Source organism: Pteropus medius, unplaced genomic scaffold, assembly GCF_902729225.1.
Source record: "Pteropus medius unplaced genomic scaffold, Ma_sr-lr_union100, whole genome shotgun sequence".
NCBI classification, from domain to species: domain Eukaryota; kingdom Metazoa; phylum Chordata; class Mammalia; order Chiroptera; family Pteropodidae; genus Pteropus; species Pteropus medius.
Window position 1 is genome coordinate 875,390 of NW_024343733.1, and position 19,857 is coordinate 895,246.

General features: G+C 48.3%; 2 protein-coding genes across 5 annotated transcripts in view; one reads left to right on the plus strand and one right to left on the minus strand.

Moving 5' to 3' along the window:
* Positions 1–331: 331 nt before the first annotated feature.
* Positions 332–18,385, minus strand: DRC10 (dynein regulatory complex subunit 10). The gene is made up of 5 exons (XM_039868152.1): positions 18,170–18,385; positions 6,138–6,954; positions 3,398–3,631; positions 1,776–1,847; positions 332–646 (listed from the first exon to the last, which is right to left on the minus strand). Exons 2-5 carry the CDS (start codon positions 6,864–6,866, stop codon positions 332–334), a joined length of 1,350 nt encoding a protein of 449 aa, XP_039724086.1. The 5' UTR covers positions 6,867–6,954; positions 18,170–18,385.
* Positions 18,386–18,583: 198 nt separating this feature from the next.
* TPCN1 (two pore segment channel 1) overlaps positions 18,584–19,857 on the plus strand; it is a 50,265-nt gene continuing 48,991 nt past the window's right edge. For 3 of the 4 annotated variants that reach the window (XM_039868200.1, XM_039868201.1, XM_039868203.1), the window contains exon 1: positions 18,584–18,770. In XM_039868200.1, coding sequence (XP_039724134.1) covers positions 18,611–18,770 — 160 coding nt within the window. In that variant the 5' untranslated portion in view covers positions 18,584–18,610. The remainder of the gene's footprint in view (positions 18,771–19,857) is intronic. The other variant, XM_039868202.1, reaches the window with a different exon arrangement.

A 19,857-nucleotide genomic window follows, 5' to 3' on the forward strand; every position in this document is an offset into this window, starting at 1 on the left:
CATCATGGCGATGGCAGCTTCCGGTCTGGGACCAAGGGGGCTCCAGCCCGGGGCTGACTCCCCACAGCGGCTGGAGGAAAGAGCGGTTATGTGCTGACACCCGGCCTGCACGTTCTCCTCATGGAAATGGCACCCGGGAGCACGGACAAGCACGCAGACGACAGTCCTGGGTAAAATGAGGTTTATCGGTAGGACGCGGTTTAAAATGGTTTTTAATTTCGAAAACACACTGAAGCCAGGGCTCCCCATTCCAGTGGCTTCCTGGCCTGCTCTCTGCGAGGTGAGGGTGCTATTGGCATATCAAATGTAAAAGCAGGCTGTGGGGAAAATTTCACTCTGCCTTGCCCTTGCCCTTGCCCTTGCCCTTGCCCTTGCCCTTCTTGTCCTTCCCTTTGCCCTTGCCCCGCTTCCTCCTGGACTTGAGCATGGAGCGGACCAGGTAGCCCTTCCACACGGCCTGGATGAGCGTGGCGGCCCGCATCATGCGCATCAGCTCCTGCTCGGCCTCCACCTTCTTCTTGTTGATGATCTCCCGCTCCTCGCGGATCTGGGCGAATTCCTCTACCAGCGCGTTGTACCTCTGCTTCAGCTCCTCCAGCTGGGCCTTCTCCTCCTTGTGGATGATGTCCAGCTCCTCGTACTCATCCTGGGGAAGGCCGGGATGGGGGGTCACCAGGCATCGGGCACGCCTGCGTCCTCCTCTGCATACAGCCCCTCCCTTCCCAAAGGGGCTTCTGCCCCAGCCAGATGCCACCTGCACTAAGCCTTTCTGCCTCCAAGGCCCGCATGAGAATGGGCGGGGAGATGCCTTGCTTCCTAGCTTGGGGTGGGACCCGACTGAAATAATTTCAGCAACAAGGAAAGAACACGGCTTGTGGGTTGGCCGGAGTGAGTTCAGAGTTTGGCCAGGCCTTAAGAGGTTCCGCCTTTCAAGCCTTCATTTTTCCTCATCTGAAACATGGGGATGATCCCAACCCCCAGGGTGGGGTAGATGGGAGCGGCTTCCAGGATTAAATGACGAGATAGATGGGATTACTGGATGCCGTGCCAGGCACACAGTGGGGACGTAAAAAACGCAAGCTGCTGCCACCGAAGCTGCCCGTTCCGCAGAGATACCACAGTCGAACACTCTCAGGTGACCGTCCTCCAGTTCCTCCTTGTGTGTAACTGTGGCCTCTCCTGTTGTAATTCACACCTATTTCCCACCTTCTCTTCCACTAATGTTGACCAAGTATCTACCAGAAGCCAAGGACTTTTCAGAGGACACAGAGTCGACCAGGAATCCACCCCCTCCTTGGGACTAGAGAAACAAGGTCAAGTCTCTTGCTTAAGGTCACACGGCTGGTAAGACACTAGAGTAGACCCTCCAAAAGATAAGGGGGACTTTCTTCACTGCTATGTCCCAGCAGTGGCACGTCTCATGCAGTCAGGTGGAGGCAAGCTCATGTCTGAGTCTGCTGGGGATGAGAAGAGGGAACAGACAGTATGGGATGTGAACACTAGATGGAGCCAGGATCATAGGTCCTAGTGTCAAGCACTTCTTAGTGGCTCAGAGCTTCTGGCTCCTTCCTTTCCTACCTCTCCCCTCGCTGCCCCAAGCTAGACAAACCCTTGAGCCAAAGGAAAGGGCAGGAAGGGGGCCGGCTTCAGGCCCATGTTACAAGGCCCCCCTGGGGAGGCCCAGAACTTGGACCATCCTGGGGCTCCTCCTAATTCCCCATTCTAAGAGGGTCTTAGGGAATGCACTCGAGAGAGACTTATGCAGCGATGAATACCTGCTTCTCACCCATCTCTATATCGTATTTCTGGATCCAGTTCTCAATTTCCGTCTCCACTTTATATTTCTTCTAAAAAAAATCCAAAGACTAGTATTAACAGTAAACAGCACTCAGCACCATCCGCATCAGCCGGCCCTGTCACGGGTGCCTCACGCGCCTCGCCTATCCATACGGGTAGGTTCCCCTCCGTTTCACAGATGAGGAAGCCGAGGATCAGACGTGCTCACTCACTTGCCCAAGGTCACAGAGCTGATGGGTGCGAGAGCCTGGATTTGAAGCCAGCAGTCTGGCTTTAGAGCATTTTAAGCAGAGGGAGCAACAGGTGCAAAGGCCCAGGGGCGGGAACTAGTTTGTGGTTTTTAAAGAACAGAAATCGAGCCAGGGGGGCTGGAACAGAGTGGCTGAGGAGGAGCCCGGTCCCAGGGAGGGCAGGATGAGAGGGACATGGAGGGAGCGTCAGAGGGGACGGGGCGTGGACTCTAGTGTAAGCGACAGGGGAAGTGACTGGGTGGATTTAATTTTGTTTTGAAAAGATCGGCTCTTATACATAGTGTGGCTTGTTATTCAGCCATAAAAAGGAACGAAGTACCCGTAAATGCTACGTGGGCGAACTTTGACAACGCGATGCTAAGTGCAAGAAGCCAGACACAAAAGCCTGCGTATTACAAGATTCCATTCACGCGAAGTGCCCGGAATAGGCAAATCTACAGAGATAGGAAGGAGATCAGTGGCTGTTGGGCGGGAGGGTGGGGCGTGGGGAGCAACCGCTTCATGCATGTGGGGTTTTCTTTTGAGAGGACGAAATGTTTTTTGGACCTGGTCAGAGGTGATGGTCGCACATCACTGTAAAGGCACGAAATGCCGTGGGATTGTTCACTTTAAAATGGTTAACTTTCTTATGGGACTTTCACCTTAATTAAAAAAAAAAAAAAAAGGATGTGCTGGCCTCAGGGGGCCCGCGACCCCCAAGAATCGTTGCACCAGCATGTTCATGGGCACGTAGGCCCACGGCTGCCATCAGATGCGCAAGGGTCGCGACCTTAAGCGGAAACCGGGAACAAGCGTTAGAGAGGGTGGTGCCCTTCGCGAGGAAAGCGAGGGCCGTGGAAGCAAGCTGGGCGCTACTGGGCCTCGGTCTCGGCTGAGGTGGTGGAGAAGGCTAATGAAGAAATGATATTTATGGAGCACCTACTATGCGCCAGCTCTCTATCATCTCCTTTAGTTCTCGTAATAACCCCTGAAGACTTTCATTTTCAAGGTGTGAAACCTGAGGCTCAGAGGGAGTTAAGTAACTGGACTCAGGTTCATGTGCTCCTTCCTTTCCTTCGCATGGTATGTGAGCAAGGTCGGTGTTAGCACCCCTGTGGGGCTCAGAGGAGTTAGAGAACTTGCCCAAGGTCACAGAGCCGAGGTGCAGCAGGACAGGACCTGGTCTCTCTGTCCCCAGTCCCCGGGGCTACACCCTCCTGCCTCCCGGGGGATGCCGGCTCAATCCTGGGCTGCCCTTGCTCCCTGGGTGGCTGCAGCAACCCTGCCCTGCCCTACACACTGGACCTCCCTCCGCCCCTTGCCCTGCCCCAGTGGCTCCATTGTCCCGTCCCCGCTGCTTCCCGGAGCACCTTCCTCAGCGCCTGCTCTGCCTCCCGGTTCTCCATGAGCAGGTTGTGGAACTGTGACCGCAGGTGCAGGATCTCCTGCTGGATCTTGGCCACCCTGGCCTGCGAGGCCCGGTAGTCCGCCTTCTGCTGCTTCTCGGACTCCTGCTTGGTGCGTAGGAGGCTGTTCTCCGAGAACCTGAGCACCTGGTGCAGGTGATTTTTCAGTTCTTGGATCACAAAGTTCTCCTTCTCCACCTGGGCCAGGAAGAGAAGAGGCTCCGTGAATACCCACGTGACCACCCATCAGCATAGGAGAAGCCGGCCATCCATCGCCGCCTGATCCTTAGGGCGGGGCATGCTGCCTGCCTTAACTACCTCTGTCCGATCCAGAGGCCAGGTTCTCGGTCCCCCCGTCCCCCCATTTCCCTGCACGAGTGAAAGGCACAGGCAAGCAGAGCAAGGCCCTAGAAGAGGTCTGGGACAGCAAAGGATCGCCCAGTCGGTAGAGACACAGTGCGATGAATGAGTGAGAGAAACACTCTGCAGGATGGCCACCCACTCTCCCTTGAGGGCCCGGCTCGTCCCCTGCTCAGTTTGTTTTAAAATAGGAATGGGGGAGGAGGATGGGGCTGTTTTGTAAATAAGCTTGGAAGCCTGACCACAAGCACTAGAGTCTTTCTGAACCCCCTGGTGTTGTGGCTGGGTCGTGGGCTGGGGTCAGCCGGCAGCAGGGCTATGGGGGGTCTGAGCTCACTTCTTGCACACTGGGAGCTGGGAGGGAAGAGGCAGCTTTTGGGCAAGCTTATCCTGTGGGCAGCTTCATGCTCTAGGTGTTGGCGTTTAGAGCAGGCAGTATTAGCAGTATTATTAGTAGTCCAAGCTTTTCTTGTGGACTCTATAATACGTTTGACTGGTGTCGCCCCTCACTGAGGTCCAGTGACAAGATGAAATTTGCCCACCTAGCAAAAATGGAACTCGACCCTAAATCTGTCCAACTTGGAAGCCCCGAGCTAGTTCCACTGCCCAAATGTGACCAGAAAAGCCATTTGGGGCCCTCTCCTTGTCCCTAAGGGACACCTTGTCTAATCTATGAGTGGCCTCCTCTGATTGAGCACCCAGGAGCCTGTCACCTCTCCACCCAGCAAATGGTTACCATAACCCAATTTTGTGCCTGGCTCACTGGGGACACAAAAGAGACAAGATACCTGTCCTCTTGTGGGGAGCCAGAGACCCAAATCAAATCGTCAACTAATCACACAAATATTTATGAATGAAATCTGATGAATGCCTTAAAGGGCAAAATCCGTGAGACCATAAGGGGGCACTGCCTGAGCTAGAGAATGGGGACAGGGTGGCCAATAGCTTCGCAGGGCCTTGATCTCTCACCTGTCACAGGGATGAAAATGGACGTGCCTGTGGCAGCGCTGGCTGGCTGTCCCCCAAGACCCGTTCTCCCCAGAAAGGCCGTGCAGCAGAATGTTCTGCTGGGGACATGGCCCCGGCAACACACCACCCATCCCAGCATCTCTTGCCGCTGGGCGTAGCTAAGAACCGCCCTGTCTGCTGCTTCCGGCTCACATCCCTAAAGGGCAGGACCAAGTCCTCTCCCCTTTTCCTCCTTCCCGATGGCCGGACCCGTGGTGACGTGATGGCAGAAAGCCTTGGCAACCTTCTAGGTCCACAGTTAGAAGTCCCACAATGGGGGTAAGCAGAGAAGCCAGGTGGAAGGAGCCTGGGCCCCTGACCACTTTCTGAAGCAGTGCCTCCATGCCGGCCCCAGCTTTTCCACTAAAGAGGAATAATACATTTCCATCGTAACTGAGCTGCTATCATTTTGGGCGTCTCTGTTTTAAGCAGCCAAACCTATATTTATCACCACCTCACAGGGAGTTTGTAAGGCTTTATATGTAAAGAGCAATACGTGTATGTGTCCAAAATTATTATGATCAGGTTGGGATCATTTCCCTTCTTAAAAATTCTTCTAGAGCTTCCGCCCCTCCCACCTACCCCTTGCCCTCAGGATAAAGAGCACATTCCTTGCTCAGACCCCAAATCCTGTGTGATCTCTCCCCCGCCCCTCATTCCAGGTCTGTTTTTGCTCCTTCTTTCTGGCTCACCAAGAGTCTTTGGATTTCTGAAGCGGCTAGGCCAATCCCCGTTTGAGGACCTAGGCACACACCCTCCCTCCTCTTGGGATGAGGGTCTGCAAATCTAGCCAGCTGCCTGTACTTGCAAATAAAGTTTTATTGGAACATAGCCCATTCATTTATGAATTGTTTCTGGCTGCTTTCACACTGTAATGGCATTTGCATTCAGCAATTACAGCTGAGACTGCCTGGCCCACAAAGCCAAGGGCATTTACTATCCAGCCCTTTGTAAAAAAAAGTTTGCCTACCCCTGGCCTGGAAAGTTCTTCCCTACCTCACTTGTTTGGCTCACACCTCTCATCATGTCTTCAACATCCCGGACCCTTTTGGTTCAGTTCTTCTGTATCACTCCCTTATAGCACCCTATATTTACCCTTTGCTGTACTTCTCAAAACTGTAATGAAATCAGCTCTTTAAGACCTGCCTTCCCTACCATGAACTCCATGAGGCTGGGACCATGTTGACTTATTTATAAGACGTGGCACCTGGTAAGTACTTAAAACCATATCTGTGGAATAAATGAAAACAGTTTTTTATGTCACGGGAAAAAACCCAACTGCCAAAAGATTTGGACTCCTCCCAAAACGTGACCTGTACTGACTGTAAAGCGGTACCTCCGCGTCCCTGGTCTTCATGCTTTCTGCCAATTCATTTTCAAGAGCATCGATGATCTCTTGGTTCCTTTTGTTCCGTCTGGTGATATCCTGTATGAACTGAGCCTTTTCCCTAGCTTCCATGGGACTGGTGAGTAGCTTCTCAAACAGGAAACCCCGAAGTTCCATCAGGCTATCGATAAAAGTCTGAGCCTCTGCACTTCTGCCCAGCCTCTGCATCTGCAAGAGCTTGGCGGCCTGCGGGTTACTGAGCAAGAGTCTCAGGATGTTCCTGGTGGATTCCCTGATCTGCTGCCTAAGCGGTAGGAAGTGGCTTTTCTGCAGCTGTATGGAGAGGAGCTGGTCTCTGAACCACGTTTCCTCCTCAAACTCTTCTTCCTCCTGCAGTTGCCTTTCTTCATCCTGCAGGTAACTGGCTTTGTCCAGGAAGGCCTGGCAGAGGTCCTCATGCTCTCTCACGGCTTTCATGATGTCCCCTCCCAGCATCCCCTCCAGATCCTCGGTACGGGATGCCACGTATGACAGCAGGGTCGCCAACTCCACCTTGTAGATGGTCTCGTCCAGTACGGACATGATCCTCTTGGTCTCAATAGTGGTGAGTTTGGTCTTAGAGGGGACCGAGGATTTTAGCAGGAAGGCTGGCAGTTTGGATGGCTCTGCTGTCACCCGTATTCTGTTGATGTCGGGGCCTTGGTAGAGGGGGCCCACGGAGAGAACGTCTAAAGCCATTTAATTAATTCTTTGTCTTTGTACGTCCTGGGAGAGTGAGACGTTGGTAGACTAGATGGGTCTCTGGCTTTTATTATCTCCAGACATCCTGAAAAAAGGAAGGAGTAAGCACTTAGCAGAATTGTGCAGACATTGGATGTGGCTGGTGCGGCCACAGCAGCTGTGCACTTGACATGGAGACCTCATTTCAGCTGCTCTGTGGCTTCTACACAGAACCCCTGACTGAAAGCAGCTTGTAGCTTTGTGACAGTGTCAGGGCCGCAAGGGTAGGAGGGCCAAGTGCAGATCTGGGTCTTGGGCACATGTGTCAGGCAGGGGCCAACCAGGAATGCTGACATCATTCTCAGTATTTAAACACAGAAAACTGGCGATGGAGGTGATGGAAGGGTAGAGAGGCCAACCAGGGGAAGCTGGACCGCTCCCCACCCCCCAGCAATTGTTAATGGCAGGAAGCCACCGCAGGAGAGGAGGTAGCAAGCTTGGGGAACAGGGTCACCCCAGGGAAGCTGGAATCACAGCCATTTCCTGTCCCGGAGTAACTATAGCCCCCAGAGGAGCTGTGACCATGGCTGGAAATGCTCATGACCCGAAGCAGAGAGGGGAGAAATACTCCGGTTTCTCCCTCCTTCTCACCCTCAGGTCTAACACCAGGGCCTCCCATTGGCCAAACCCAGAGACGAACCAAGTGACAAGCCAGCCTGGGCAATGAGGCCTGCTGGGGGCCGCAGCCTAAGAAACAGCAGAACAGGGACAGAGCAAACGGTAGAGCTGAGAACGTCCAGGACTGGGCCCAGCGCAGCCCATTGGCACTGGTTTTCAAGCACGGATTTTGAAGATTGGGCTGGGATGAACAACGATTTCAAAATACAATTGAAAAAAAACAAAACAAAACAAAAAAACTGGTCTGCTAAGTGCAATGTGGTATCCTGGAATGGAAAAAAGGACATAAGTAGGAAAACTGGCAAAATCCAAATCAACTCGATAGCTTAGCTGACAGCCTTGTACCGATGTTAATTTCTCAGTCTTGAGAAACAGCGAGGTTATGGGAGATCTTACTACTGGGGGAGCTGGACGAAGGGCGTATGGGAATTCTGTACTATCTCTGCAACTTTTCTGTAAAACTACAACTATCAATCACAAAATGAAAACTTTATTTAAAAGACGGCTTCAGAAAAATCTATGGCGGCAGTTAGAAATCTGTAATTTAGATTGCCTACGTGACGCCACGGCTGAGAGTCCCAGCTTGGCGGCAGCCCCAGCTGGTTTCACATCCTTGCTTGGAGACCTTGGATATCTAAGCCTGGGCTTCGTTGGCCATAAGACAGAGATCTCCAGCTTCAATGGGAAGCTTCTGGCACAGGGTCTGAACATTGCGAGTGCTCAGTAAATAATAACTGATATTATTAGTCCACAATCCCAAGTCTGGGACTTCGGTGATTCCCCAGTCTGAATCTCTGGACCTTGCTGAAGATCCAGAGGTGCCTACTGAATGCTTACTGCCCAGGGTCGGCTGTGCCCACCCCTCACCCTACTCTCTCTTTATCCTTTGTCTTCATGATCAGCGATCCTGCCCTCCTAGTTGCTCAAGTCAGAAACCTGAGCGCCACCCCCCCGCTCTTCCTCACCCCCCACATCCAGTCTGCCACCCCATTCTAGCTGTGTCCTCTCCTTAACAGCTCCTAGTCCCTCTCCTTCTCGGCAGCCTCGCTGCCACTGAAGGGCCTTATAATATCTTACTTAGATGACTACAGAGCTTCTTAACTGGTCTGCTTGCATCTACTCCTGCTCCCTGTAATGAAGATCATGCCTGTAGTCATTTATTCTGGTATCGATTGAGCCCCCGGGGATATAAAAGAGATGCAAGGTATGATTCCTGTCCTCCCAGAGTTTATAACCTAGTTTGGGATATGAAAAATGTACACAGGAAGGTTCGACAATTGTAGGAAGAAGTGGCTAAAACTGTAGTCACAGAATAAGTTGAGATGATAACCAGCCTTCAACGTCAGAGTGGGGACTTTACCTCGTGGGAAACTGGGATCCATTTGGATTTCAGGAAAAGTTTTAACAGGATAAAGTCATATTATTGAGAAAGATCTGGTGTGTGGATGATTTATAGAGAAAGGACTGGCGGCAGATAGATAGGTTGAGATATTATAAACTTTCCACCTCAGGGCCTTTGCACCTGCTGTTTCTTTTTCCTGAAATGTTGTTCTCTCTCCTCCTTATCAAATTGATTCCTTATACACGTATCTCAGTTCAAGCGCCACTTCTTCAGCGAAGCCTTTCCTGGGCTTCCAGGCTGGGTCGAATTCTCATTATAGGTTCTCATTAGGCTACGACCCTTTGTGGCAGGCACCATCCCCTTCCCAATCTCCTTCCCTTTGCTTGCCTATACTGTAGAGGCTGGAAATAACTTAGTACTCACCTTCTCAGACACCTTTACAGTTAGAAGTGGCTACAGACACAGTGCAAGCCAACGAAATAGAAAGAAGAAAGAACCAGTAGGACTTGGTGAGTGAAAGTCGGTTTTGAATTTGGGTGACTGGGGGAGAATGGTGGGGACCCGAAGACACTAGGGAAATTGGGAGAGGAAGTTTGGAGGGGAAGATGAAGAGCTCAGTTTTAAACTCATTGAGCTCTAGCTGTCGTAAGGGGAGCACAGTGGACAAGGATGTTTTGGCCTTCCCATGATCCCTTTCCTCTGCCAGGTGACAGCACCAGTTTCTCTCTTGAGGAACTCATCTACCGTGTGCAATCTTGGTGGGACTGCCAACCGAAGAGCCCTGTTTTCTCCCTCCTGGGAATTCTGAAGGGTAACACATGGATGGGAAACGGTGGGAGCTGATTCACACCAGGGGTGGGTTCCCGAACCCTGTTGCCAAGATCCCCAGAACCTCCTCGGCTGCTGTCCTTTCTGGGGCCTGGTTCCCCAGCTTTTCCATCATCATTTTGTTTAGCCAGGGTCAGTTTCTGTTGCTTGCGATCAAAAAGCCCTAGCTGACAAAATATTCTAGGCAACTGGCATCGCAAGATTGGGGGACAGAGGCGGGACAGTCCAAGGAGACCTTGGGGATAGAGAGATAAATGCAAGGGAGAAAGACGTGACGTCTGAAGCCACAAAAGGTATCTTCATTTTACCAAACCAGAGAGTAAACAGAGAGAAGGGGAGGGGATCAACGAAACACCTGAAGTGACTTCAGGACCAGGAAGAAACGCAGCCAGATCAGATGCGAAGGATGCTTGATTCTTTGTCCGGACAACATGGATCAAAAATCAGAAGCCTCTCGGAGCTGAGGACTGAGTGAAGGACATTATCTTGCATCTTTCATTCACACCCACTTCCTGCTCTCCATTCGATCTCACGAGTTCTTTCAAGGCGTTTCCTGAAAATAGTGGTTTAGGGACATCCTCTCTGTGGATGAAGGATCTTTGCCCCGTGGCCACAGGGAATGAATGCGACCAACGTGCTGAATGAAACGCACTTCTCCCCATTGTCCCCCAAAGCTCTCAGGCATAAATCAAAATGCCCGAATTCTTCAGAGATGGTGGCTGCAAATGCAACGTTATATGAAATGTTTCCAATTTGCTTTCAGCCAAATTACCTCTTTTGCTTTAAAGGGCAAACTTGTTTTCTTTGATTATGATGACGCCCATCAGCACTTGACAGCTCATTTGGGTGAACAAGGGAAAAAAGCAAGTGGAACTAGAAAGAGGGGGGCGGAACGCATCTGACTTCGATGACAAAAATCACCAGAGGATCTCTTTTCCTTGAATTCTAATATGATCATTTCATGTCCTTTTTAATGCCACCAACCTTAATATTGAAATCATTTCCAACGTAAGCCTCTCCTTTTGAAAATTCCTGCCCTGAGAGCGAAGCCAGATTGCTAATGGATGGGGAACTTTAATTGGATCATCCCCTTTATTTGTCATTAATTCTGCCGATGAATTTCATACATGGAAATATATCTTTATCATGCAAATTATACCTCGTCTTCATTCAAATGGGCTGGTTGGATATTTTATTACTTTTACTCTCAGAACATGTAAAAAAAAAAAAAAAAGGTTTGAAGTAAGTTATATTTTTCCCCCCTGGGGAGAAAAAAGGGGAAGAAAACCCAACACCTACAAAACTACTGCACAAATCCACCACTGGCCCGTGAAGAAGTCAGAGTGTAATAAAAACCGGACTGTGTGTGTGGGCGGGCGGGGGGAATCTCATTTTAAGGACCGCCAGTTTCGTGTTAGCTAACTCTTGAGAACTTAACTGTGTGCCAGACATTGCTCTAATTTTATACGAATTAACTCCGCTTTTCCTCACAGAAAAGGAGGCAGACAGAGGTGGGATGTTTCTGTTCGTTGACAGCTTGTTAGGTGTCAGAGCTGGGAATTCGGTTCAGGAGCCTGGACCCCATAACCACCACTCTGTCCAGTCTGCCCATTTTAAGATTGACTTCTATGGTGGACATAGAATAATTCTTTGCTGGTCCAGTTTCCGAGAGTTCTGTCATGTAGTGACGCGGAGAACAGATATGTTTAAGATTTGGTTCTTAAGGCATTCGATCTACTTAACGACGACACGTATGAATGTTCATATGTGTTGTTTTATCTGTGTAAAAATATATGTACACACACACACACACATGACTTGTCCATTTTTCTTTCTACTGTCACATGATGCTCCTAGTGGTGTCATGGTCCCATGGGTACACCCAGGATTAGGCACAGAGAGCTGTCACCCTGTCTTTTTCTCCTTAAGGACGCTTATCAGAATGCAAGTGAGTGAGAGTGACTAAATGATTTTAGGGTAAACTTTGAATCATTTCTCCTTGACTTTTACGGTTTTGAGTCAATTATTCACATACTTTGGATTTATTATCAACTAATTACCAAGCCACACTTCCACGCCTGATCGTGACACGGGGATCGTAGGGCAGCGTGACACCACACCGTTTGCAGTAGAATGGGTAGGTCAGGAAAGAGGCCTTTGTGACAGTTCTAGCTCGGAGTTGCCCAAATCTCTCATTCGCATGCCGCCTCTGTGATTTCTGCCAGATCTATACACCAAGTTGTACTGTAATCGACTTATTTTTTTTTAAGTATGCTTTCATTTTAAGTATTTTTCATTAAAAAAGAAGCTTTATATCTCCACCGTAACTGGAAAATCTGCGTCTTTTTCCTTAAGTAGAAGATAACGATATCTACATCCTGATATTATTTCATTCTAACTAGATACAATTACCCAGGAAAAATGGGTCTGAATCCAGATCTCTGTTGTTAAAAAAGCAAGATGAGCAAGTTACCCCTTTTGTGGTATGTTAAAGGCATACTACAAAAGGAGAGAAAAGACAAATTACTAATATCAGGAGGAAAAGAGAGGCCGTCACTACCGATCCCTTGGACGTTAAGATGACAGTAAAGGAATATTATGAACAAATTTGACAACCTAGATGAAATGAACCAATCTCTTGAAGGACACAATCTACCAAAACTCACACAAGGAGAAACAGATAACACACATGAGTCCATTTCTATTACAGAAATTGAATCGATAATTAATAACCTTCTAAAACAGAAAGCACCATGCCTAGATGCTTCCACTGGTGAATTCTGCCAAATATTTAAGGGGAAAATTATACTAGTTCTCTACAATCTCTTCCACAAAACAGGAGCAGAAAAACACTTCCCGATTCTATGGGATTAGCATTACTCTGATACCAAAATAGATAAAGACATTATAAGAAAAGAAAACTACAGACCAATAGATCTCACGAACATATTATTCACAAAATATTCACAAATTGAATCTGACAATGTATAAAAAGAATTATATACCGTGATCAAGTGGGATTTATCCCTGGTCCACAAGGCTGAGTCACCATTCAAGGACCAATTAATGTAATCCATCACATTGACAAGAGAAAGATCATATGATCATATCAATAAATGCAGAAAAAGCATTTGACAGAATCCAATACCTGTTTATGATAACAAAGCAAAACAAAACAAAACACCTCTCATCAAACTAAGAACAGAGTGGAACTTCGTAAACTTGAAAAAGAACATCTACAAGCATAGGGAATATAGTCGATAATATTGTAATCACTATTTATGGTGTCAGATGGGTACTAGATTTATCGACATGATCGCTAGAGTTAACATCGTACTTAATTATGAGAAACGAGAGGTTTCCTCCCCAAGATCAGGGACAAGGCAAGGATGTCCCCTCTCACCACTCCTGTTCAATATCATACTAGAAATCCTAGCTAATGTAATAAGACAAGAAAAGGGAGTAAAATGTATACTAATTGAGAAAGAAAAAATAAAACTATCCTGTTTGCAAGTGACATGATTGTTAACGTGGAGAATCTCGAAGAATCAACAAAAATGCTCCTGGAATTAAACAACTATAGCAAAGTTGCAGGATAGAAGGTGAATATACAAAAAACTTATTAACAACAAGCTGAGGCCTTCTCATTGATGTAATTGGAATTAAGAGAGACCCAAGAAGGGTCTTCAGCACAGGCTTCTCACCACGGGAATCAATGTAAATAACTTTAGTGCTGTGTGTACATCTCTTCCCAAACCAGATACCACTGAACCAACTAAGTACATCCAACTAAACGGTCCCAGCCTTCTCCTGAAAATTCACAGCACACGTATTCCTAGACAAGTACATATTTTCTGATTGGTTCTTAGCTCTGATTGAGACTTTGTGCCTTCCTAGCTACATTCCTGGTATGCCCCATGACTTTAAAAAGAAAAAAAAAAAGACTACTTTCCACTTAGATGTGAGCAAGCTACGAAAGAATGGTCTGGGGGTAAGAAATATGGTTGGGGGTGGAGATGGCAGACAGAAGACTTCACGAGAGATGGAGCTCATGGTCATTGTTTCTATTTTCTATCCTAGTGAAAAATTTGCAATTTCTGTATGATTACAGATTGAGTAAAGCCATGTTGTGGATTTCACAATTTGCATAGCTTATCTCATGTATTTTGACAGTTCTGTCAGGTTTCCGAGAGGTACGATTCCCACCCACCCCCACGCTTCTCCCCACACCTAACACTCTCTGCTTCATCCTTCCCCTGCCCCCTTTTTCTGCTTAGAACTCAAAGACGTCGCTAATGGGTAAGGGAGTCTTGGTTGCTTAGTTCCAATCCCACCACCTACTTGCTGAGTTAATAAGGGGAAGTGCCTTTGAAGCAGCAGGAATTTTCCTTTTAGCCTCAGGAAGATTTCGCTGGCCTACAAACCACACGTCCAGCTTTCTTCAGGCTGCGGTACGCTTTATCTGAGCCTTCCAAGTCTAGAGCGGGAAGAGAGAGGCTGCAAAGGGGCATATTCATGATGAAGACTGCTGGCTCAAGCAACTGTTGCATAGTAGCTCAATCTGGAGATGGCGAACCCAGAATTACCAATAGGCCCGCTTTTCTCACGGGGAGGTGCTGGCACAATAGGATAATGTCATTTCACAAAATAGGTTATGTGCTGAGTTAGAACCAGAGAATATTGTAATATCTCAATAGCGAAAACTATGGGCCAAAGTTTGGCCTATGGGTGTTTTCCTATCCCCTGACTCAGGACGCGAATTTAAAATAAAAGATTTAAGTCTAATTTGTTTTTTCCTTCCCAGAGTTTAGTTGCGTGTGTTTTTTTGTTTTGGTTTTGTTTTTGCTCTCTCTACTTTTGAATGATTCCCCAATCCTCTCTTGTCCTTTTTAAAATCCTGTATTACGTAGATTATACTGAGTTTGCAACAGATTCCCAGGCTGGGGCTGTAGCAGGGAACGCTGGAGGTATTAACAGGTTCTCATCTGTGGCGACGGCTTTGCGGCCACAGCTCTAGTGTTGTCCTGGGCTTTGGAGACAGAGGACACTGAATAATGACTGAGCTTGGGAGAGAATGTGCTACCCGGGACAGAGCTTTAAGCTGCTGGTCGCAATGAACACTCTTTGCCAGCCGTTGGCCACAGCTATAGCCCTGAACAAATTCACTCAACCTTCTGGGTCCTCATCTCTGATACAGAAAAACATTCGAGCCTGTTGCACAGTGATTAAGTTTGTGGGTTCCGATGTTAGGCACATTTGGAGTTCAATCCCAGTGTATTACCATTTCCTTGCGGTGTGGCATTAGGCAAGTCGATCTATCTCTCTGAGCTTTGGCTTCCTCATCAGCAAAATAGGGAGAGTAACGGGACCTGCGCTTGATGGAATCGCTGTGTGTATAGAATGAAGTCTCGGCTCAATAATGTTTAGCTTTATTACTTTCATTATGACTTCAAAAATGATATAAGTTCATATTAACAATCGAATATGTCTTAAAATAGAAGACATACTTTCCCTCAAAATAGGATCTATGTTTTTATGAGAAGAGTTTATAAAGAGCCAACCTGGGATCACTTTTTACTCCTTTTAATTTTTCTAGTTTCTATGTTATTCATGTTTTTCTGTTAGTGATGCAGCAGAACAGAGATCCATTAAACCACTCACCATTCTCTGGTTTCCTCCTCCTTACACATTAATTTATCATGCTTTTTAATTCCTCTTTTGGTTACAGTATAGCTTTAGAAGGGTTTATTTCTGGTTATATCCAACTGTGGATAGTATCATTTTAGTTGTTTCAGACAGAAAGAAGAATTTCCTAGTTAATGAATTTAGAATTCTTCTCAAATAAACTTCCCGTTCTTTCTTTCTTTCTTTCTTTCTTTCTTTCTTTCTTTCTTTCTTTCTTTCTTTCTTTCTTTCTTTCTTTCTTTCTTTCTTTCTTTCTTTTCTTTCTTTCTTTCTTTCTTTCTTTCTCTCTCTCTCTCTCTCTCTCTCTCTCTCTCTCTCTCTCTCTTCCTCTCTCTCTCCCTCCTTCCCTTCCTTCCCTATTTCCTTTCCTTTCTTTTCTCTCTCTCTCTCCCTCCCTCCCTCCTTCCTTTCCTTCCTTCCTTCCTTCTTCCTCTATCTATCATCTATCTATCTACACGCATACATTTATTTATTTATTTAAATTATAACCTTATAAAGTGCAAAACGCTGGCTTTTCACACAAGTTCAAGGCCTCAGATTGGTCGTAGAGACCAATTTGAGAGCTAAGGTCGAAGAGATACTTTCCCTGATGCTCTGTATTTCAAATGATCTTGATTTTTAATAACTTTTGCTTTCTCGTCCACTAACCAGGGCCTGAAGGGAAAAGGGTTTCTCAACCTCCACACTACAGATATTTTGGGTCAAGTAATTCTTTGTGGTGGGGGCCGTCCCATGCACTGTAGGAAGTTTAGCAGCACCCCTGGCCTTCGCCTACTTAATTCCAGTAGCATCTTTCTCCCACTACTAGTTTCTGACCAGTTGGAGACGAAATGTCTCCAGGTATTGCCAAATGTCCCTTCGGGGTAGGGGGAGGTTTCTCCTGGTTGAGAACCACTGGTCTAGACCACAATGACCTTGCTCTGCTATAAAATTCCTGGCCTCCCCATCCCAAGTCCGGTGCTCCATCCGGGTTCAAAGAGATTCTTGTCCAAGTCTGGCCCAGCTCTATCTGACCAGCTGAAACTGTGCCATCAAAAGCCACCATCAATTACAGAATCAAGATCAGATTCACGAGGTGGTGTTAAGAGACCTGGGTGTGTAGACTGGCCCCTGCCAGGGGCTCTGGGAATAAGTGTGGGCAAGTCCCTTATCTCTCTGGCACCTGGGGATGCAACACCTGTCCTAGCCACATCAAAGGGAGCTGGATGGAGGAGGGATGATTTGATAGATGGGAAAGCCTTTTCAAGAGTTAAAAGCCCTCTTCAAAGGGAAGTATTATAATATGTTCAAGCATGAATCAGGTGGTAATCCGGCCTCATTGCCCTAAGCAATTCTCTCCTAGGAAAAAAGGGAAGTGCGTGGGGGAACCTAACAATTGAGAAGGCAGGGAAAACTCACCCCTTTAATTCAATTTTTCACTGCAAACTGAGCGGAAACACCAAGCTAAAACTCCAGCATTTTCATCTGGCCCTGTAGACCTGGAATGTGTTTCTGAGATTGCTCCAGCCAGAGCCCTGAGCAGCCTGTCCAGCCTGGAGGCAGGAGATGACTATGACTCTGCAGCTTGTTATCACTCTTTTCAATCAAAAGGCTGTTTGAGTAGAGGGGGAAGTTTGGGAAAAGGAATGGTGGGCTAGATTCTTGCCTTCAGCTAAAAACCTTTTATCTTCAGACAAGGCATAAAGGGTGACCTCAGAACACACCCCTTCTTCGCTCTTGACTTTCCCACCATTTTCACTCACTGGCCTTTTGTCCTGTCCTGGCCTGGTTATCCTGGTTATGAATCTCACTTCCACTTGCCTTACAGGGGGACCAGGGAATAAGAAAGTGTCCCAGGGAATAAGGTTAAAAATTCAGCCATCGCAGCTTCCCTCATTGCTTTTCGAGAAGAGAATTTGTTGACCTCCTCACTCCATCATTCTGGAAGTGAATCTCTGCAGGTATAATTTTATATTTACCTGTATATCAGTATTTGATTAACATCTATCTCTCACATTAGACAGATTTCATGAGGGGAGGAATAAAGTTTCTTTTATTAATTGCTCCACTCCAGTACCCAGTAATAGGCACTACTCAACAAATACTCGTTGAATATGTGAATATTTAGGGTATGGAGATAACTGTTGGAGTTATTTTAAGCAGGAAGAGTAGAGGATGGATGTGTTTTAGGAAAAAAAAGTCACTACTATGTACTGAGCACTTACTATGTTCCTCGGCTCTATGCCAATCTCTTCATTTCCTTACTTCATTTGATCCTCACAGCGAACTCCGTGTCTTAAGTTTGCAAACGAAATCACGTTTTAAGGACAGGGATAGGAGTTAAGTTTTAAAGTTAGCACAAAAGGCAAATATTGGCATAATCGCAATGACCTAATTGAAACATTTACTCGGATAAGATACCTTTCATTGCTTACTCACCTTGGAATATATATGGCCATTGGGTGGAACGGAAGGGGACTTATAAACTCTCCTCTCCTTCGCAGCACCTGTGTTTGACTCATAATTTGTTAACTCCGATGTGACTCCACTTGACCCCACGTTTCAGGGATGAGAAAGCGGGGCCATGAAGATGAAAAGCGAAGGGGCAGAGTACACCGATGTCCAGTGGTCCCTGCAGGCGGTCGCAGGGGTGGTCCAGACTGAGGCAGGGGCTGGAGAGCGGGGTCCTGAGGCGGGGACGGGATCACGGTGGGGGTTCCTTATTCCTTATGGACCCAAAGGATAGTGAGCTGGACCCCATTCCACATCTCCCCCCTCATTCCCAGTCTTTCCCCACCTGGTCACTCACCTGCTCGTAGGGCTCGGGTTTTCTCTTCTCACAGTTACCTCCGTGGTATCTGAGTTGCTAGGTTACCCGCCAAAGTCAGAAGGCGGGACTCGGCATCTGACTGATTTCCCTTTTAACCATTCAATAACTTGTTCCGCTCAGTTCGTCCCACCTCCTGAGGTCTGATCAATCAGAGGCACGGTCTCTCTGACCCTCTACCAATTGAGAGACTCTGCACTCCCTCTGGGTTGGGCTGAACGAGTAAGGCAGAATGGGAGGACAAGGGGGCGGAGCTTCTTTGGAAGGCGGGCAGAAAGTCCTGCATAGGCAGCGGGCGAGAACTGAAGAAGGACGTGAGGCTTGGCCAATCAGAAATCACCATGGCAGCTTAAGTAGCCAACAGGCCGCAACGAAACGGCAACGGGGCGGGGCCGGCGGGGTTGCGGGGACGGTCGGCGGCGGATGCTAGAGCTGGCGCAGCTGCCTTGGTGGCAGTGGCTGAAGTGGCGGCGGCGGCAGCGGCTGCAACAGCTCCGGGCTTGGGGCTTTGACGGAGGCGCCCGCAGTCTGGGCTGCACGGTGCTGAGCCCGGCGCGCGGTCCGGGTTGCTGGGGCGGCGCGTGTAAGAATCTGGGGGGAGCGAGGGATGGCCTGACGGAGAGGGCAGGGGTCAGGGGCCAGAGGGCGCGAAGTAAGGGGTTGCAGCTGGGTACCCGAGTCTGAGAGGCGGGCAGGGCGAGGCCAAAGGGTCTGTGGGGAGGTCATCGCTCTCATCTCTCCCTCCAACCGGGGCTTTGCACCTTCTCTCTTCGTCCCCCGCTTCCCGGTGCGACCCCCACGCGGGGCCCAGACCAGGCTGGGAGCACGTGGAGCTGGAGCCCGCACTCCCCTTCTTTCCCTTCCTTTCCCACCTGCTCGTTGCCCTGGCGCCCTCGGGCGACCCCGAAAGAGACTACTGCCTGGTCAGGCTGCCCGAGCGGACAGCGTAGCGTGATGGCTGCCGGCCCTCTCCAGGGACTTGTCCTCAGGGGTGACCCATCCCTTCTGAGCCCTCTCTAGAGGGAGAAGCGAAGTCCGCGGAAGGAGCACTGAGCTAGGACTCAGTAGTCCCGCATTGTGTGACCTTGGGCGGGTCCCTTCCCCACCCTGGGCCTCACTTTTCCCTCTGACAAATGATGGGTTTGAGTAAATTCAGATTGCAGGACTGGTTCTGGGAGGAGGTATGGGATAATGGTTAAGCAGGGGCAAGAGAAGGGGAGGTCCCTAAATTCAAACTGCCTGGGTGGACATCTGGCTCTACTACTTCTCTGCTTTTTACTTAGAAGAGGCAGGTTAAGTTAACCACTCTAAGCCTCAGTGTCCTCATCTGTGAAGTGGGGCTTTCTCAACAGCGGCACTGTTGACATTTAGAGCTACTTATTTCTTTGGTGCAGTGAGTCTCGCCTGTGTGTTGTAGGATGTTTAGCAGCATCCCTGGCCTCTACTTCCTAGCCTCCCACCCCCTAGCTGTGATAATCAAAAATGTCTCCATACCGTGCTAGTGTCCCCTGGGGAAGGAGGTGGTAATGGCAAAATAACCCCAGTTGAGAGCCAAAGAGCTAAGACAATGCATGCAAGCAAACAGTCATATATATATAAAACAGTTAAAACCCACTAGCCATTATAATGATAACGATAAAATTAAGAAACCTCGATGAGTTGAAAGGGTG

Excerpts from the sequence above, each read along its gene's own strand:
- DRC10 (XM_039868152.1), bottom strand. The coding sequence starts at position 6,866 with ATGGCTTTAGACGTTCTCTCCGTGGGCCCCCTCTACCAAGGCCCCGAC. Across the intron at positions 1,848-3,397 it reads CAGAGCAGGCGCTGAGGAAG|AAGAAATATAAAGTGGAGAC; the intron begins GTGCTCCGGGAA and ends GATTTTTTTTAG. Across the intron at positions 647-1,775 it reads TAGAGATGGGTGAGAAGCAG|GATGAGTACGAGGAGCTGGA; the intron begins GTATTCATCGCT and ends GGCCTTCCCCAG.